This window comes from Anguilla anguilla, chromosome 12 (genome assembly GCF_013347855.1).
Source record: "Anguilla anguilla isolate fAngAng1 chromosome 12, fAngAng1.pri, whole genome shotgun sequence".
Lineage (NCBI taxonomy): Eukaryota > Metazoa > Chordata > Actinopteri > Anguilliformes > Anguillidae > Anguilla > Anguilla anguilla.
In genome coordinates this window covers 26318025-26336027 of record NC_049212.1, presented here as the reverse complement: position 1 = coordinate 26336027, position 18003 = coordinate 26318025, and the positions used below count along the sequence as shown (strand labels likewise).

The 18003-nt window shown below is 40.9% G+C and overlaps 1 protein-coding gene across 2 annotated transcripts; it reads left to right on the top strand.

Moving 5' to 3' along the window:
* Positions 1-3731: 3731 nt before the first annotated feature.
* Positions 3732-17626, top strand: LOC118209643 (sodium- and chloride-dependent GABA transporter 2-like). 2 transcript variants are annotated; one of them, XM_035385182.1, is made up of 14 exons: positions 3732-3909; positions 4932-5066; positions 5902-6042; positions 6683-6773; positions 7301-7433; positions 8799-8933; positions 9095-9198; positions 9511-9635; positions 11781-11893; positions 12288-12425; positions 12722-12824; positions 13659-13759; positions 16448-16618; positions 17081-17626. In XM_035385182.1, exons 1-14 carry the CDS (start codon positions 3759-3761, stop codon positions 17192-17194), a joined length of 1755 nt encoding a protein of 584 aa, XP_035241073.1. In that variant the 5' UTR covers positions 3732-3758; the 3' UTR covers positions 17195-17626. The 2 variants fall into 2 exon arrangements, with proteins under 2 accessions (XP_035241073.1, XP_035241072.1); XM_035385181.1 differs by lacking the exons at positions 3732-3909; positions 4932-5066 and adding an exon at positions 5694-5796.
* Positions 17627-18003: the final 377 nt, after the last annotated feature.

The window sequence follows — 18003 nt, the reverse complement described above, 5'->3', positions numbered from 1 at the left end:
CTTTGCATAAGAAAAAAATCTCTTAGAAAAACAGATGATTGGATCAATAACTAAATATATTTAAACAGAATTAGTTGTTTAAATCAATACACATTCCTTAGCGCATACTATATTAGGACGGAGTGTGGCACAGTGGGTAAGGAACTGCGCTTGTAACCGAAAGGTTGCAGGTTCGATTCCTGGGTAAGGACACTGCCGTTGTACCCTTGAGCAAGGTACTTAACCTGCATTGCTTCAGTATATATCCAGCTGTATAAATGGATACAATGTAAAGTGCTATGTAAAAAGTTGTGTAAGTTGCTCTGGATAAGAGCGTCTGCTAAATGCCTGTAATGTAATTTGGATTTTCCGCAAAAGGTGTTGTGATATGTCTTCATGTGTCAGTAAGTTAGCACACAATTTGCATTTTATTTCGTCTCTTGACTAGCTCACATCCCTCCATTTCCATATCTAGAATGTTATTGTATGCTGTAGCATTAAGATTTCCCTGCAACTAAAGGCTCTAGCCCAAACCATGAAAAACAGCCCCAAACCATTATTACTCTACCACCTAATTTTACAGTTGGCTCTATGTATTCAGGCAGGTAGCGTTTTGGCATTCACTAAACTCAGATTCTTCGTCAGACTGCCAGATAGTGAAGCGTGATTCATCACTCCGGGGAACGCGTTTTCACTGCTCAAAAGTTCAATGGCAGTGTGCTTTGCACCACTGTAGCTGACACTTGGTATTGCACATGGTGATCTTAGGCTTAAATGCAACTGCTTAGCCATGGAAACCCATTTCATGAAGGTTCTTACAAACAGTTCTTGAGCTGACGTTGCTTCCAGAGGCAGACTGGAACTCAGTAGAGAGTGTTGCAAACGAGGATAGATAGTTCTGTATGAAAGGGCTTTGTGGGGTTAACACCACTGCACTAAATGTATGTGGGAGGTAGGGATGGGTGAATGGAGGAAAGAGTGTTTACAGTGGGCTCCAGAATTATTGGCACCCTTAATAAAAATGAAAAAAAGGCTGCATGTAATAAATGACGCAGATAATAATCTGTTATATTCAAACATACGGGAAAACTATGTACTTTTATTTCAATACATTTACTCTCATGCTTCAATGTTTTTTTATTAAGTAATCTAAATTTCTCTGAAAACCATAGGTGCCATAATTATTGGCACCCCTAACAATTGTAATTAAAATCAAACAAAATGAAATTGGCAAACAGAAATGCTTAAGTGAAATCAACATCCATGTTTTCCAATTGTCATCTCAGTCTCCAGACTTAAATTCCATCAAAAACCTGTGGTCTGAACTGAAGAGCCATAAGCACATACCCAAAGATATCAATGATTCTGAAAAGTTCTACATGGAGCAATGTCAAAAATCCCTCCAAATGTGTTCTCTAACCTTTTCACAAAGTATAGGAAAAGGCTGTCGTCTTTGCCTGGGGTGTTTTCACAAACCAGGGGTGCCAATAATTGTGGAACTTGTTTCTTGGGGAAAGACTTTGGTTGATTCCAAAGAATCATTAATCAAGCACACTAGTTTACACATGTTGGAAAATAAAGCTTATGTCATACACTGTATTATTTTTATAGTTTAGCATTTTTTGTGCATATTTATCAAGGGTGCCAATAATTCTGGAGCGCACTGTGTGTGTGTGTGTGTGTGTGTGTGTGTGTGTCAGGTGCAACATGGCTTGTGTGAAAACTTCTACTGCTACTCCTCTAAGGACACACCTCAACATATACATACACCTTCGCTGCCGGTGCAGAGAGCGTGTGGCCAGAGGAAAGGCTCCACTTCCACCCCCACAGCTTTTCTGGAGTCCTGTGCCCTTCTCCTCCACCAGGTAAGCTCCACGTCTGGGTGAAAGGGACTCTCTTCTTCCCACTGTCTCTTTACAGATTTCAGCATTTGCAGCTCTCCTTGAAAATGAGTTCTCAGGCATTTACAAAAAAACATGTTTGAAATGGTCGCTCGCTGTCTAGTATTGGTTTTGCCAACAGTTTTTGGTTTAGTAATGGTCATAGTCTAAATATTTTGGCTAAAATACATTTAAGTTTTAGTCATATTGTTTTAATAATGTCTTCATTATTTTTAGTCAGGACAGAAATGACTAAAATCATATTTATTTTAGTCGAGGAAAAGCAGGTATTTTCGTCACATTTTTGCCACATTTCATGCCCTTCCTCCAGTAAATGCCACGACTATAAACTACCTTGTTAACTTACATAGAGTGTGTTTGTGACAACACATCAGTTGAGGCAGTGAGTCCCAACTTTTCCATGAGTGAGCTCTGCTTCACGTGTGCATACAGCAATGCCCAGCTGCAGTGTGAACGTTACTGTCACGAAGCAGCTTTACTTTTTTGAAGACAATAAAAACATTAAAGATCATAATAAAACATGAATTACTTTTATTCAAAAACTTTGTTGATTAAATAAATATAGTTAATTAGACAATGTATTTGCATTCATTTGTTTGGGCATAACATTTTATTTGAAAAAATCATTATAGCTATTCAACCTGAGTAAACTGTGTGTGTCTGGTCTTGTCACAATTTTGCGATGCACATAAAAAAGATTTCTTTACTGACCTACAGGCAGCTGAGGAGAACTGGCTGTACCTGATGGTAATGAGCATCATTTGAATACATTGCGCTTATATTCATTTAATAAAATCAACTCTACTGATGCACTTTTTATTTTAAATATATATATGTTTTATTCATTTTTAAACTGCAATTACAAAATACCAGTAGGCCTATTGGCGGTGTGGCAATAACTACATCTGTGTATGACCCAACATATGACTCTGATTAGGGGAATGCCTAAAAATGATGAATAGCCAACCAGGAAAATGACTGTGAAGTAGTTCTCATATCTCATATACATAGATAAAGAGATAAAAAAGGCAGCTCTTGCAGGTGAGAATGAAGGATGCTAGCATGTGTCTATATCTTTAATACCCATAGCTGGCTCTGGTGGAACCAATGAACTTTTCCACTTACTATAATAATTATTGTGGGGGCAGGCAGGGGTAGGGGCTGGGGAGCAAATGTGTCCCCCCCTTCCCAATGTCAAATTCACTCCTACACTGCTGATAGCAGCAAAGTGTGGACCAACTCCATATTAATGCTCAATATTTTGGATGAAATGTTGGATGTCAGATGTCACAATATAAATGATATTCGGAACAATACACTGCGGTCTCGAATCACTGCTAGCTCCAACTACTTCATGTGGTGTCGTAATTACATTTTGTTCAACCTCTTCATGAGGCTCTTTGTAGTCCATCCATCAGTTAGCCATCATCACATGTTCAATACAACAAAGTAGAGTCTTGTGTTGAACTCTCCGTTGAGTAAAAAAATGGAACTATAACTTTGTTATTGAATCGTGTCTAGTAATATAGTACATTGATTCTTATGGGTATAACTGGGTTGAAAATATAACTGTAGACTATTCATTTGGCAGAAAAAGGCATGTGTTTCTCCATTATTGCCTATGGGAAATTTGAGAGGTGTGGTGGACAAGACGCCATATTGGTTTCTGCAACTTCAGCAATAGAAGCAAGCGGTGACGTCCACATCATGAAGTTCATAAAGTGTACATATGTGAAAAGGTGTTGCTGGACTAGCGTGTAAAACATCAGACTGTTCCCAGCTTGCATTGTCCAGACAAAGGAAGACAGTCAGAGAGTGAGGAACAGACAGCGCTAGAGAGGGACACAGTGAGAGTGGGAGATCCCAGGGGAAGAACAGATGAAGAAGGAGAGGGAGACAACGGAAAGGCCATTGGAGGAGAGGGGCCAGTGGGGGCGTAAGGTGGAGTTCCTCCTGGCGGTGGCGGGGAACATAGTGGGGCTGGGAAATGTGTGGAGGTTCCCATACCTCTGCTACAAGAACGGCGGCGGTGAGTAATGCATGAGTGAGTATGAGAGAGTGTATGAGTGTAAGTGTGAATAAGTGCACGAGTGAATGTTAATGTATGTGTATGAGTGTGAGTGAATGAGTGAAATAGTGTGAGAGTATGTGTGTGTGTAAGAGTGAGTGAATGTATAAGTGTGAGTATGAGTCTGACTGTGAGTATGAATGTGAGTGAGTGTAAGAGTGAGTGAGTGTATGAGTGTAAGCATATGAGTCCTAGTAAGAGCAAGTAGGAGTGTGAGTGCTCCAAAGTGTGACCGTGAGTATGAATAAGTATCAGTGTGTCAATGAGTTTGAGTAAACACGAGTAAGACTGTGTGAGTTTTATAAGACTTAATATTATCTATTGGTTTGATTCACATGTTAAACGTACCTATAACTTGAAAATGAGCATTGATTTACATAGTTCTTGTTTCTAGATGGTGCAGTGTTCACTGCGCTTTCTGTGTATGTACATGTTACATGGCAGATAGGAGTGCATTATGGGAACCTCCCAAGCAGAGTCACAAAGCCTGTCAAATTCAGCCTTCAGATGACTCTGTATATAATATCATCCATACTATTTTCCAACCGTACTGTGGAAGTGTCATAAGACGTTCTGCCCTTGCACGTCATGCTCATGTGTTGTTGTTGTCAGTGAAGCTGCACCTCTTTTCTAAAGTGAAGCTGCATGTATTATTCATGGGATCAAAATGGTTGTTTACTTTCTAGATAGTATGCTCCCAAATACACTCAGCGAAACCCTGGAAATAAGTACATCATCCTGGGATTTCATGTACAGTGCAAAGAAAGAGAAAATTTTGCCTACTGCACTCATTTGTGCACCTTCACTCATCCTGTGTACTCAGCTAGTATACTCAATGGTAGGCAAGTGTGCTGATTTGGACCCTGCCATAATCATAGACTACTGGTTGCCTGGAACTAAATATCTCTGGTTTTGTTCACATAACAGTCACGAGGCTGGTGATTTATCTCAAGTGTTTCCGTTGTGTGTGTGTGTGTCTGCAGGAGCGTTCCTTGTGCCATATTTGTTCTTTGCGTTGACCTGTGGGATACCCCTGTTCCTGCTGGATATTGTCATGGGACAGTACACCCAGGAGGGGGCCATCACATGCTGGAGGAAGCTGTGCCCATTGGCTGAGGGTGAGATTAAAAAATAAACAGAGGGGAAACTTTGTGGCCTGGCCCAAGCGACTGCCTCTCAATCCATGTACAAATCTCCCCATGCAGCCCAGGAATCAGTTCAGTTGTTTATACCTTTGAATCCCCAAACTTCTATAGACATAAAAAATGCAAAAACTGCAGAGGTGCACTGTTGCTATTGGCGGGGAATGGTTAGTGTGACTCTAAGCTGCCTGGCGGCTCACCCTATTAAGGTCCTGTTCTGCTGTGTGGATCAGCATTATGGTCAGGCCAGTTTCTGTTTCTGTGCGCCCAACAGCCTTGCAGGGCAGCTCATAATCGGATGTAATGTCAAATATATTAAATCTCCTGAGCCAAGGCGTGGAGATGTGGGCTGGGGTCAGTGAATACACTGGGAGCTAATGGATAATCAGCAGTAGGGTTACAGTACTGCTGGTCAGCACTCAATCACGGCACAGGAGGGGGTTTGAATATTCTCCCAAATCAAAGGTCACCAGGAAAATTAATCTATAATTACTGCAGCTGCAGTATTGTACTTCTACACCAGAATCTAGCTCTGTGAGGCTAAGAGGTGGACTTAATTTTTACAGGGAAAATTGGGCAATCGCACAGGAAGAAATAGTCACAATATATTACACGCAGTTCTCAGACTGTAATCCAGAGTGTCTCTCAAAGCAGAAGGCATCAGTGTCATCATCAAGAATACAAATACTAAGAGGAACCACAGCAGGCATGTTCATAACCCATACTTTCACGCTGTAGCTGTTCAGACTAACGATTGACATTGTCAGCCACTAATTCAGTCTGTGTGCCTATGTGTATATGTGTGTCTCAGGGATTGGCTATGCGAGCCAGCTGGTCCTGTTTTACGGCTGCATGTGTTATATCATCATCCTGGCCTGGGCTCTCTTCTACCTCTTCTTCTCCTTCAGCTTACAGCTGCCCTGGGCCAGCTGCTCCAACACCTGGAACTCAGGTAAGATCTGAAATTAATGTAAGTGGTATAACTCCACCTGCAGTCCATACAGGAGGACACAGGTACAGAGCCTGTCTCTAAGCTACACTGGGCTGACTGTAAGAACACCTGAAATACAGGTGACATTTGCTCCTCTTACAATCCATGGTGCATACAGGTACAAAGCTGTCTTGAAGTTATACTGGGTAGGGTAAGAACCCCCATTTCCTTTGGGTACCGCAGTCCCCCTCTTTCAGAAAATTGAACGGCAAATTCAGATCAATCAAGCATGAAGAACTTATTACTGGTATGCTTCTGCATGCCAGTACGTGTGCCAGGTATGCCAGGTATTTCAGGTTGCAACATTCATATGTGATCTTATGCCTGCTTCATGGAATGTATTTCAGAATTCAGTTTATTTGTTTTGCAATGCTTTCAAAATGTATCCTTAACACTTGTAATATGTCAATATTAAATATATATTTTCATATGTATTAACACTTGTAATCTTTTCATAATACAGAGCTGGTTTATTAACAGCTGTCTGCATATCAGCAAACCAGACTAAACAATAACAGAATAACGAATTTGGCCTGCAGCTCAGCTGCAATATCCAATGAGTCTGTTTCGATGATGTAGGAAAGGCTACTCTCTGTTTCAGATCACTGTGTGGAATTTTCCAACCGAAACCTCACCACAAACTGGACCCAACAGCCCAACTACTCATCCTCTGCAGCTACTGAGTTTTGGGAGTAAGTTCGCAGGCTGAGTTCTATAGGATTGCACCTCGTACAGAACTCAGGGTTCGTGAACTAGGAAACTCAGAGGTTGTGGTTTTCAAATCTTAACATAATCTACTTAGCTTTAATTACTTATGCCAATATCGAGCTGTATGAATGTATGTAAAACGTGTAAGTTGCTCTGGATAAGAGTCTGTTAACACATCAGGTGATATATTTACCTAGTTTACAGATGTACTGTATCTGGAGATGGAGCACATTGGCCTAGTTTAACCTTTTTTCATTTATGCCAATGAAACACTGAATAATAAGAAGAGAAAATGTTCAATATTTGTGTACATGGTAGGGCCAGGATATGAGGGGTATGCAAAGCATTATGGCTCTTACATGGGAACAAATTTAAATTAACTGGCAGGGCCTTTTTTGTGAAAATTCATATTTCTGTTTCTCTACTTACCTCCCTTTCCTCCCCTCATTATTCTATTTTTCTTTCCCTGCCCCCCCCCCCCCCCGCCCCCCTCCCCCCCCCCCACCCCCAGGAGACGTGTGCTGGCGATCTCGGGGGGAATTGAGGAGGTGGGCAGTGTGAGGTGGGAGGTGCTTCTGTGCCTCATCATCATGTGGGTCATCTGCTACTTCTGCATCTGGAAGGGGGTGAAGTCTACAGGCAAGGTCTGTCCCAGAGCTACTGAGAGAGATAAGCACAGAATGTCCTTACCTGGGCTGCCTCTACAAAGAGTGAGACTGACTGTGTAATAGACTGGAACGCTCAACACTGAGTGGCGTGTGCTCAGTCCAACAGGGACACGTAAACCATGCTGACATTTTGATGCAACAAACGTCTTCCTGTTTTCTTTGATTCCCTTTTTACTATTTCTAAATGTGTTCTTAACCTGAAAACTTTTGACTTGTGAAATTGTACATCACAACAACTAAAAGCACATAAACACAATTAAGTTATGCGGAACAGTTCATCTGTAGATGAAAAGCCCTAATCCATGATTTGAGTCTCTTCCCTCCCACTGACCTTACACACACCTGCACCTGAATTCTGAGATGTTTGTTTGTGTCTGACTCTGCTCTGTACTTTCTCACACACATGTATCCCCTTTGTGTGTGTGCATGAGAGAGAGAGGGTGAGGGAGGGAGGGAGAAAATGTTTCTTTCAGGGAAAGACACACACAGAATGGGTGCTTGAGTGTGTCACAGGAGTATTAAAAAGTCTAAACTAAAGTTATCCTCATCATAAATTCAGATGGAGAGCCATAGTCAGAAATTCACAGAAGTAGAATAGTGTTGAAACTGAAAACAGATTATGGATGTGGAGCTACTGTTATCATAGTTTTAGCCAAAAGGTCAGATGTTCCTTTCTCAATTGTTTCTTACATGTGCATATCTGGAATCTCAGTGTACCAAAGTAAATTAACCTGCTATCTCCAGAACCTATGGATCCATTGGTATTTTCACAAGAAACAGTAAAATAAATAGTCCATTGTGAGTAACAGCTAAAAATAGTATCATCAGATAGCAATAACAGACTCTAAAGACAATCAAAAGCCTAGAACAAAGACTAGATACTAAAAGCTCTCTTACATCTGCACTAAGGAAGCAATTGAACACTCCTAACTAATCGGAAACACCTGTGACGCCATTTGTCCCAAACATTATGGTGCCCTAAAATGGGGCACTATGTGTAGAGCAGTAATTTCTATGTGGTGAAACCAACATGCATAAAAATACCCTTCAATGAAATCTTCGAATCTGTACTTGTGAATGTGAATTGTTTGATTACAAATGCAGAATTGTGGAACCAAATCAAGAAAAAATATGTCTTTGTCCCAAACATAATGGAGCTCACTGTATATACTTACATGTCTTTTGGATACTCATACAAATTTTCATCTTTCTACACCAAAAATGTGGCCTTTTTCTTAGCATACTATTTTCAGAATGGGTTAAATAAGTGCCAAGGGATCTGAAATAAACTGTGTTCACATGACTAAAAGGCCCTCACTCTCTCTCTCCCTCTCACACCAGGTGGTTTATTTCACAGCTACTTTCCCATACCTGATGCTTTTGGTGTTGTTGATACGAGGGCTAACTCTACCTGGAGCTCTGCAGGGGGTGCTGTTCTACCTGTACCCTGACCCCACCCGCCTGGCAGACCCACAGGTAAGAACTCTGTGACATCAGCTTATGCCAGCATATTCCAGGCAGTGCCCCATCACCTTGTCACAGCAAAATTTCTCTTTCCTTATTTCATTCCACTGGGAAACACATGAATTTTTATGCCAGACCCCCCAATGTATTCATGATTTGTGATGTCACTGCAGGTGTGGATGGAAGCAGTATCACAGATCTTCTTCTCCTACGGTATTGGAGGGGGTACTCTGATTGTGCTGGGTAGCTACAACACCTATAACAACAACTGCTACAAGTAAGACCCTTTCATGCCCACAGTGCACTAGGGCAGAAATGCAGAGAAACACCTGGTCAGAACCTAGTATATGGCTGGACCTAACGCACTTCATCCGGCCGACCAATGGTGTAACTTCATAACTCGGCCGACCAATGGTGTAACTGCATCACTCAGTCACTTAGTCACAGACATTCACATTTGTAGGGCTGTTGCGGTCCAACCAAAAAACATAAGTATGCAACTCTTTGTACAGTGCAGTACTGAGAAAGCCACATTTATACCAAGAGCAGGCCAGAGAATTATTTTACCCCCCTGGTGGTGTTTCTGCAGGGACTGTTTGTGGCTGTGCCTGCTGAACAGCGGGACCAGTGTAGTGGCGGGATTCGCGGTCTTTTCTGTGCTGGGGTTCATGGCACATGAGCAGGGCGTCGCCATTGAGGAAGTGGCGGAATCAGGTACTGAAGCTCTTTGTACAGTATGCCAAGACAAATAATGAAGATGTGACAAAAACATAACTATCGAGCTGCTGGATGATTCATTTAATTAAAGAACCACAATGTGGTGCGTGGATGAGCATCACCGCCTTGGATACAATCCAGACCGTGCCAGTGCTCACTGTGGCAGGTAGCTCAACAGGATGACGCACAATTGGTGCCTGCTTCGCTTAGGGTATGAGAGGGTTCAATTAGATAGCGATCTGTGTTTCATTGCTTTTGGGTGACCCCTACTGGCCAAACAGGACGCTTGTTGAACTGCACGTGTTTGTGTACACACACACACACACACATATATATATACAGTACTGTGCAAATGTCTTAGGCACCTGTAAAAAAAATGCTGTACAGCTAAGATGCTTTCAAAAATAATGAAATGAAAGGTTATAAATATCGAAAAAATAATATAAAGAGCAGTAAATAGTTAAAAACTAAATAAAATCAATGTTTGGTGTGACAACCTTCTCTTAGGTACACTGTCTGGCAGTTTTATGAGAAAATCGGCTGGTAGGTTGTTCCAAGCATTTTGGTGAACTTGCCACAGTTCTTCTGAAGATTTTGGCTATTTTGCTTGCTTCTGGCTCTCCAGGGAATCCCAGAGATCCTTGATCAAGTTTTTATCTGAAAAGTAGTCTATTACTTAAAATATTACTTTATTTAACAAAATACAAAAATGTATGTGTAACATTTCATTTTTTGGAGAATTCATGTTTGGAAATCTCAAATTTGGTGTTTTCTACTGATACACTAATGCAGAACACAAAAAATAAACATCTAAGACCAAATACATACTATATATTATATTTAAAAATCTAGGGTGCCTAAGACTTTTGCACAGTATTATATATATTAATATATATATATATATATATATATATATATATATATATATATATATATAGTTTTTTTTTTTTTAACTTTAGGTAGAGAAGAATTCAGTTAATACATGCACATTTATTGAAAAACAAACCAAAGGATAATTTCCCCCCAAATTCTACCTTCAATAACACAAAAAGTTGACTTTTACTCAAAAATAATCTTAGACACGACTTTCCCTAAAATAGCCTCCCTTGGCTTTAATTACAATTAAATTATTAGATGTCTATCCAATCATTATGCAATGTGGGAAATAGCAGGCTGGGAGGGAAGTGGAGGGGTAATTAAATTGAGTGAAATCTTATCTACCTTAAGGTTTTCATAAAAACCCAGGTAGCCTAATAACTTCAGCCTATGGTGCAAGTAAAACATGGACTAAAATTGCAAGAAATTTGGCGAAGAAAAATAAGTTAGGATAAGATGTGTGGGGCCAAGCAAACATTTTGGCAAGAAGGTTATTCCCAGTGAGAAATTTCAAAGAAGCTTAAGATTTTCAGGTGCAGTGTTCAGTTCACTCAGAAGGTTCCAGCTGATGGGCGTGTGTAATATATATATATATATATATATATATATATATATATATATACTCATATATACACATAAAGCCATAAGAATGTAATAAATAATAAAAACTCTACATTTCTCAGAAATATTCCCTAGATTTCCATAAATTAGCAATCAGGAAAACTCCATTGTATACTCCACTGTACTGCCAAAACAGATACTGTAAGGTATTCTTTTAGTAGTATAGTACAAAGCTTGATGATGACCAATAATCACGCAATTGTGTACTTTAAATGGAAACTAGTTATTTCAACTCTCTCCTATTGGTTTGGTGATTATTAAGTCTACTGTATATAATGACAATTAAGCATTTGAGTTTGACTTGAAAGGGAGAGAAATAATATTACGTAACTCAAAGGTTATGGATTCAGTTCCCAGCTAGGGTGCTGTCTTTGTGCAGGGTACTTAACCAAAATTACTGCTGCAAAATATGTCCAGCTGTATTAACAGACGATATGTAAAATGGCAATTTGTATGGTACTCTGGATATGCAAAATGTGTACATGTAAAAAGAGGGAATCTGACCTGGGAGGGAAGGGGAGGAAGAGTAAGCACTATTGGATCATTTATTTTTCTCCCATTCATTCTCTGTCTCCTTCACTCTCCTCCTGTCTTTCCTTCCCATCACCTCCATGTTCTCCCCTGCTCCCTGCTCCCTGCTCCCAGGACCTGGTCTGGCATTCATTGCGTACCCCCAAGCAGTAGCAATGATGCCCCTACCTCAGCTGTGGGCCACCTGCTTCTTCATTATGATCATCCTGCTGGGCCTGGACTCACAGGTAATCAGTCACCTGGCTGCAGCTCACCATTCCTGGCTGCTCAGTCTGTGAAACTGCCAGCACTACAACTGGCTGCAGTCCTTACACACTTCTAGACTCTTCTGGTTTGGTTCATGCTTAACATGAAGTAAAGCTGTACTGAGCTAGCAAGGCATGATGCTGGGTCATTGGAAAGCACAACAAGATTACATATTGAGCTTACTGGACAACATTTCATAGCTAATAAAGATGTATTTGTGGATAGTTTCTCACAAGCAGGAACACACTAATTAAACATTACTGTGTATCAATCATATTTCTCTCTCCCTTCCTTTCTTTTTCATTCCATATTTTCTTCCCTTTCCCTCCCTGCCTCTCTGGTGAACCTTGGGGTATCTGTCTATCTGTCGGTCAGTTTGTGATAATGGAGGTGGTGATGACGTCGGTGACGGACATGTTTCCCAGGGTACTGCGTAGGGCCGGGCGCAGAGAGATCTTCCTCCTGCTCTTCTGCCTCACCAGCTTCATTTTGCAGCTGGTGATGGTCACAGAGGTGAGAAGGAAGCTGGGGAGAGAAAGTTCAATATATTTTATCAGTTTACCCAGAGGATATTCTTATCACAGGCTCCTTTGGCCTACACAGATTACACAGATAACATTTTAATTACCACCAATTTACAACCCCGCATGTTGATAGAACTAATTCAGGTTTACTGTCTCGTTCAAGGCTACAGGCCATATGAGAGAATTCAAACTTGGATCAATCTGATCATAACCACATTTCCATATCTCACTTCCCAACTGTATTTTGCCATATCTACCCTTGTCATTTCCCCTGCTGTCCAACAGGGGGGGATGTATGTGTTCCAGCTCTTCGACTACTATGCCATTAATGGGGCCTGTGTGTTATTCCTGAGCGTGTTCAAGGTCCTGGTCATAGGCTGGCTCTTTGGTGAGTGCAGGCCTTTACTGCCTGGATTTTTACTTAGGAAGAAACCTGGTTGTATTTACAAAACAGCGTACCTTCCAACTAAATGTGTGTTTCCAATGCAACACTGTAGAAATAGAAATTTAAAAAATGGTGCCAAATGGGAAAGGATGATGAACAAGAACCAACACAATGTACTAACAATGTTAAGAACAGATGAGGAAAATGGCTTTATGCTTTAAATGAATTTTGAAAAATATATTACATTTATGAAATTCTAAATCTGTACATTGAGGCAGAGGAAAGCATAGCCTACATTTTAAAAAAAAGATGCCCATGGTTTACATTTTTCTTACCCTGTCAAAACAGCCATTAAGAAAAATGACAAAGTCCGATGCACAAGCACTGCCTTTTAACTAGAACTTTCCTTCACTGCCAAAGACAGGAGAAACTATTTTTAAACACATCAACTAAAAATACAGAGAATGGTAGAATGTATCTAAATGATATTTAAAATGTTATAGCACGACTGATTTGATTTGAAATAAACATAGGTCCATTGAATTCAGACGAAACAATGCAAATTAATGATCATGAAACCAACACCCCTGAATACCAAGAACAATCAACACCCCTTAAAAAAGGACACCTTTTAGCCAGAGAGCCAGCAATCCCATACCAAGCGCACAGCCTTGGTATGGGATAACAAAAAAAGAAAACAAATTTGAAACTGGAATCTAATGAGAGAGATACTTAAATTTGCAATCTCTACTTTTTGAGTTTGTTTTGTTCTCAGTGGAGGTTCACTTTATATACACTGCAATGCTCTCCGCCGATTCCTGTGTGACCCTCGAGCAGGGGCGGAGCGAATGGTCGATGTGATTGAGGACATGACCGGGGAGCGTCCCTGCCTCATCTTTAAGCTCTGCTGGCTCTACTTCACACCGCTGGTGACCCTGGTGAGTTTCACTCTCCCCCATTGTGGGATGTCCAGCATCTGCCTTACTCACTTATTTCAGTAAAACCTCATCTTTGCACACCTGAACCGTGTTGGATTTTGGATTTAATAAAACTGCAAACTTCAGCATCATTAATAGGCTGTAGAGTCACAAGTAAGATGTTCACTGCAGAGGAAAATTGCTTGGGAAGTCCTGCCCCAACAGAAGAAGCCCATTGTCGTATCAGTTTGTAAGATATTAGGTTCAGTTATATCATTTCATTATTCACTATTAATCTAATGTGATGAGCATTCTCTGTAATTTGTGATGATGTTTGTGATTACTGAATGTCATAAATCATGTAGCATCTGCATTACAGGCATCAGGGTAGGGTGTTTTACGGAAGAAAAATAAAAGTAAGGCTGAGTAGCGTGCAGCCAGTGTTCTGTCTTGCTATTCAAACATAATACCTACTTCATGAATTCGTCTGTAGCTTATTCTTCTGCCTAGTTGGCTTTGCAGATTTTAGACCAGAATAGTGTTCATTGTTCTCGGCTAGAAATAGCTGTACAAAATAAGTAATTGTACCTTACTGAACCCGTGTTCAGCAGTTGTCTACGACCATGAAATGCACTTTTTTGTACGTCGCTTTGGATAAAAGCGTCTGCCAAATGAATGTAATGTAATGTAATGTCATGACCTGCTGAATGAAAGTTAAGGGAATGCCAGAGAGATTCAAACTGTAAGAGTAGGGTTTAAGTAAGATAGCCACCAAGGAGCTTGATAAGTGTTGTGTATAAAGTGCATGTGTGTGTTTTGTAGACTCTAGTGTAGCTAGCGTGCCCCAGAAGGGCTAAGTTCTGTAACACATTTGTAACACATTTTGATGTCACAATTTTACAGTCTTGGTGCCCAGCACAGTATAAAGGGGGTTGTAATCTGTGCTTCTAAATCAGTCTAATCCTCTGTATATTGGGAGATTTTGTGTGCAATAGACATTCATTCATTCAATTTTTATTTAAATCTCGCAAATGGATTGAGGGAGAGACCCTCATTTACAATGCCGCCAATGAGAACCAACGCAATTAGTATTCCTCAAGATCCACCAGGTCTGTCTCTGGATGTGCTTACAATACATATGTAGGGAATATACCTCTATTAGTTATACAATAGCGAGGATAGATAAGTATAATTGTGCATACCAAAGGTTATTGAAACAACTACAAAACACAAGTCCAATAAGATAAGATATAAGATAAGATAAGATAAGATAAGATAAGATAAGATAAGATAAGATAAGATAAGATAAGATAAGATAAGATAAGATAAGATAAGATAAGATAAGATAAGATAAGATAAGATAAGATATACTTTTATTGAGCCCCGTGGGGTAATTTGTCCTCTGCATTTGACCCATCCTAGTTACTTAGGAGCAGTGGGCAGCCACAGTGCAGCACCTTGGGACCAACTCCAGTTCTAAGGCCAGTGCCTTGGCCATGGGCAACTGCAGGAGCGCACCTAACATGCATGTCTTTGAGTGTGGGAAGAAACCGGGGTACCCAGAGTAAACTCACGCAAACGCGGGGAGAACGTGCAAACTCCATGCAGAGAGGATCCGGTCGGACCCGGATTCAAACCTCCTTCTTGCAAGGCAACAGTGCTAACCACTATGTCACCGTGCCCACCCTGTCAATAAGGTGCAATACTCATTGTAACAGTTATCCATAGCCATGAAGACATTAAGTCCAGTTCACATAGTAAGCATAGGCTAGGTCAGAAAATTATAGTAAGTCAAAATAGGAGGCATGCTGACGAGCTACAAGGTCAAGATGATACAAGTGCAATGCAAGTGTTGGATGGAGATACTTGAAAGTGCTGCAGAAACAAATTAGTCAGATTCAAGTTATAGGAGCGATCCTATATTGGGAGTGCCCTGCAGAGTAGTGATAGTTAGTCCAGGTACAGTCTGAAGACATGTGTCTTCAGACCACGGCGGAAGATGGGCAATGACCAAATGGTTCGTAGAGGGATGCGGAGTTCGTTCCACCACTGGGGAGCTAGGGTGGAGAAGCTTCGTGGTTGGAGGAGCCACAGTTGTTGGACACTAAACTGAATGCCTACTTTGTTGGTCTGAATGTGGGACACCCAGACACTCATGCTGGGGGCAAATAATTTATGTACTTTAAAGTGTGAGGAGGGAGAAATGGAAGTCATTGAATTTTCCTACGGATATATTTTAGTTTGGCATGTTGCAAGACTGTGGTTTTCATTGTTTGCTGTACAATTCTAACCATCACTAGATTTACCTAATGATTCAGGGTCATTAGGCCAGGCATCAGAAATGTCAGTCCTGGAGAGCTTCAGGGTCTGACAAACACCAAAAACCTTCTGGGATCTCATCATTCAGGCCAGTACGGTTGGCACTATGCATTCCGTCAAACCTAAATTTGTCTGTCAGACTGCCACATAGTGAAGCGTGATTCATCACTCCAGAAAACGTGTTTTCACTGCTCCAGAGTCCACCACTCCAGCCAATGCTTGGCATTGCGCATGGTGATTTTAGGCTTGTATATATATATATTTTTTTTTTTTTTAATTTTTTTTTTTTTTTTACTATTGAAAAAAACCTGCTCTATTAACAATTATGCATCTATGATACAATGGCAGTATATGTGTTATTAACCCTCCACTCTTACTGCTCTCCCATAGGGATCCTTCATCTTCTATGTGGTAGATTACCAGCCCCTGACCTTTAACCGCTGGTATGTGTACCCAGACTGGGCGTACGTGCTGGGCTGGCTGCTGGCCCTCTCCTCTGTTGTACTGGTTCCGGGGTGGAGCCTGGTCAAGCTCTCCCTCAGCACTGGCACTCTCAGACAGGTGAGGCCCAGAACCCATGTCTCCCCAGCTGTTCTGGGAGCTAGCCCTGTTCCCACAGTCACACCCCCTTATCCAGGGCCTACAGTTTTTTATCCAATCACACACACACTCACACGCACATCAGTCGATATGTAGTGTGCTGAAATTTAAGGAAGGTGGATGCAGACAGATCTGTCTGTCCTTTGTAACATGCTATAGCAGAGTCTGCTTCAATACTTGCTCCTAGCTGCCTAGCACACTAACAGTACAATTTGTATTATGCTAGAAAATAAAAATCTACATGTTTCAGGTAAAACCTGAAAAATTTTCAACACAGGTCAATGAATGAGTCTCAGGGGTTTCTTTTTATGAAAATTTCTTGGTATTTTTATCAACATAGTAATTGTATTTCATATTTATATTGCATTAAACACTTGTCTCATGAAGATCCACCTTTCCATTATTTTATGTTTCTGCTGACAGCGTTTGTCTCATCTGTGTCACCCTGATGATGACCTCCCCATGACCCGGAAGCAGATGGCTGAGCGAGAGCACGTGATTCCTGCTACAGAGATGGAAGAGTTAGTGACCAACTGAAAGTAAATAGTGCCAGTAAAATGTTGTACTAATTCATACCTTGCTGGCACGTAGGATTTATTTCCCAATTTTGCTTTCCAGAGCTCTTTGATCATTTTAACAGTGGAAGATGTTATATGAAAGTGTGCATTTGCAAATCATACCAGTAATCTAGAGGGTAGTTTTAGTCAGGTATATTTTAAGAGGGCCATGACTTGTTTTTTTTAGATAAATACTGCAGGTGCAACCATACTTACTCTACAGATACTATGCATAAGGGGTCCCATCATGTCTTAATCTCTTAAGATGTTTACTGAAAAATGTTCAGTGTTTTCTTTCTGATTCTACTTGATTGCTAGGGGGAAGATTTCCTACGCATTTTTCAGAGTTTGACTTTACTTCATCAAAACTAACACATTGTAGCAGGAAAATAAACTCACTGCATTTCTCTGACTGGAAGTAATTTATACCTCCAGGACTGGCTTACATTCTCCTGTGAGGTTTGACTGAGGGCAGGGTGTGGAATAGGTGGCTGGGGGGTGGGCAGACCTAGCCCAACATACAAACGGAGAACATCTGTGGCAGGACAGTGTGGGCGGAGCTACAACACGCTGCCCATCATTGACCCGTGAATCAAACAAATGAGTTTTCTCACCAAAGTCAAGCGATATGGTAGGTTCAAAACAATGAGTGACTGGAAGAATATGATGGCTCCACCCAGTGTGTGATTCCTGAAGTCTTATTCTTCTTTTGCCAACATACAAGGCAACTAACTCACTCGCTCGCTCACTTAATCACTCTCACATTTTTATGGGAAAAGACCTGCTCTT

Bases quoted from the DNA above. Each gene is read 5' to 3' on its own strand.
- LOC118209643 (XM_035385182.1), top strand. From the start codon at position 3,759: ATGAAGAAGGAGAGGGAGACAACGGAAAGGCCATTGGAGGAGAGGGGC. The intron at 7,434-8,798 runs GTCTGTCCCAGA...CTCTCACACCAG, and splicing joins GGGTGAAGTCTACAGGCAAG to GTGGTTTATTTCACAGCTAC. The intron at 8,934-9,094 runs GTAAGAACTCTG...ATGTCACTGCAG, and splicing joins CCCGCCTGGCAGACCCACAG to GTGTGGATGGAAGCAGTATC.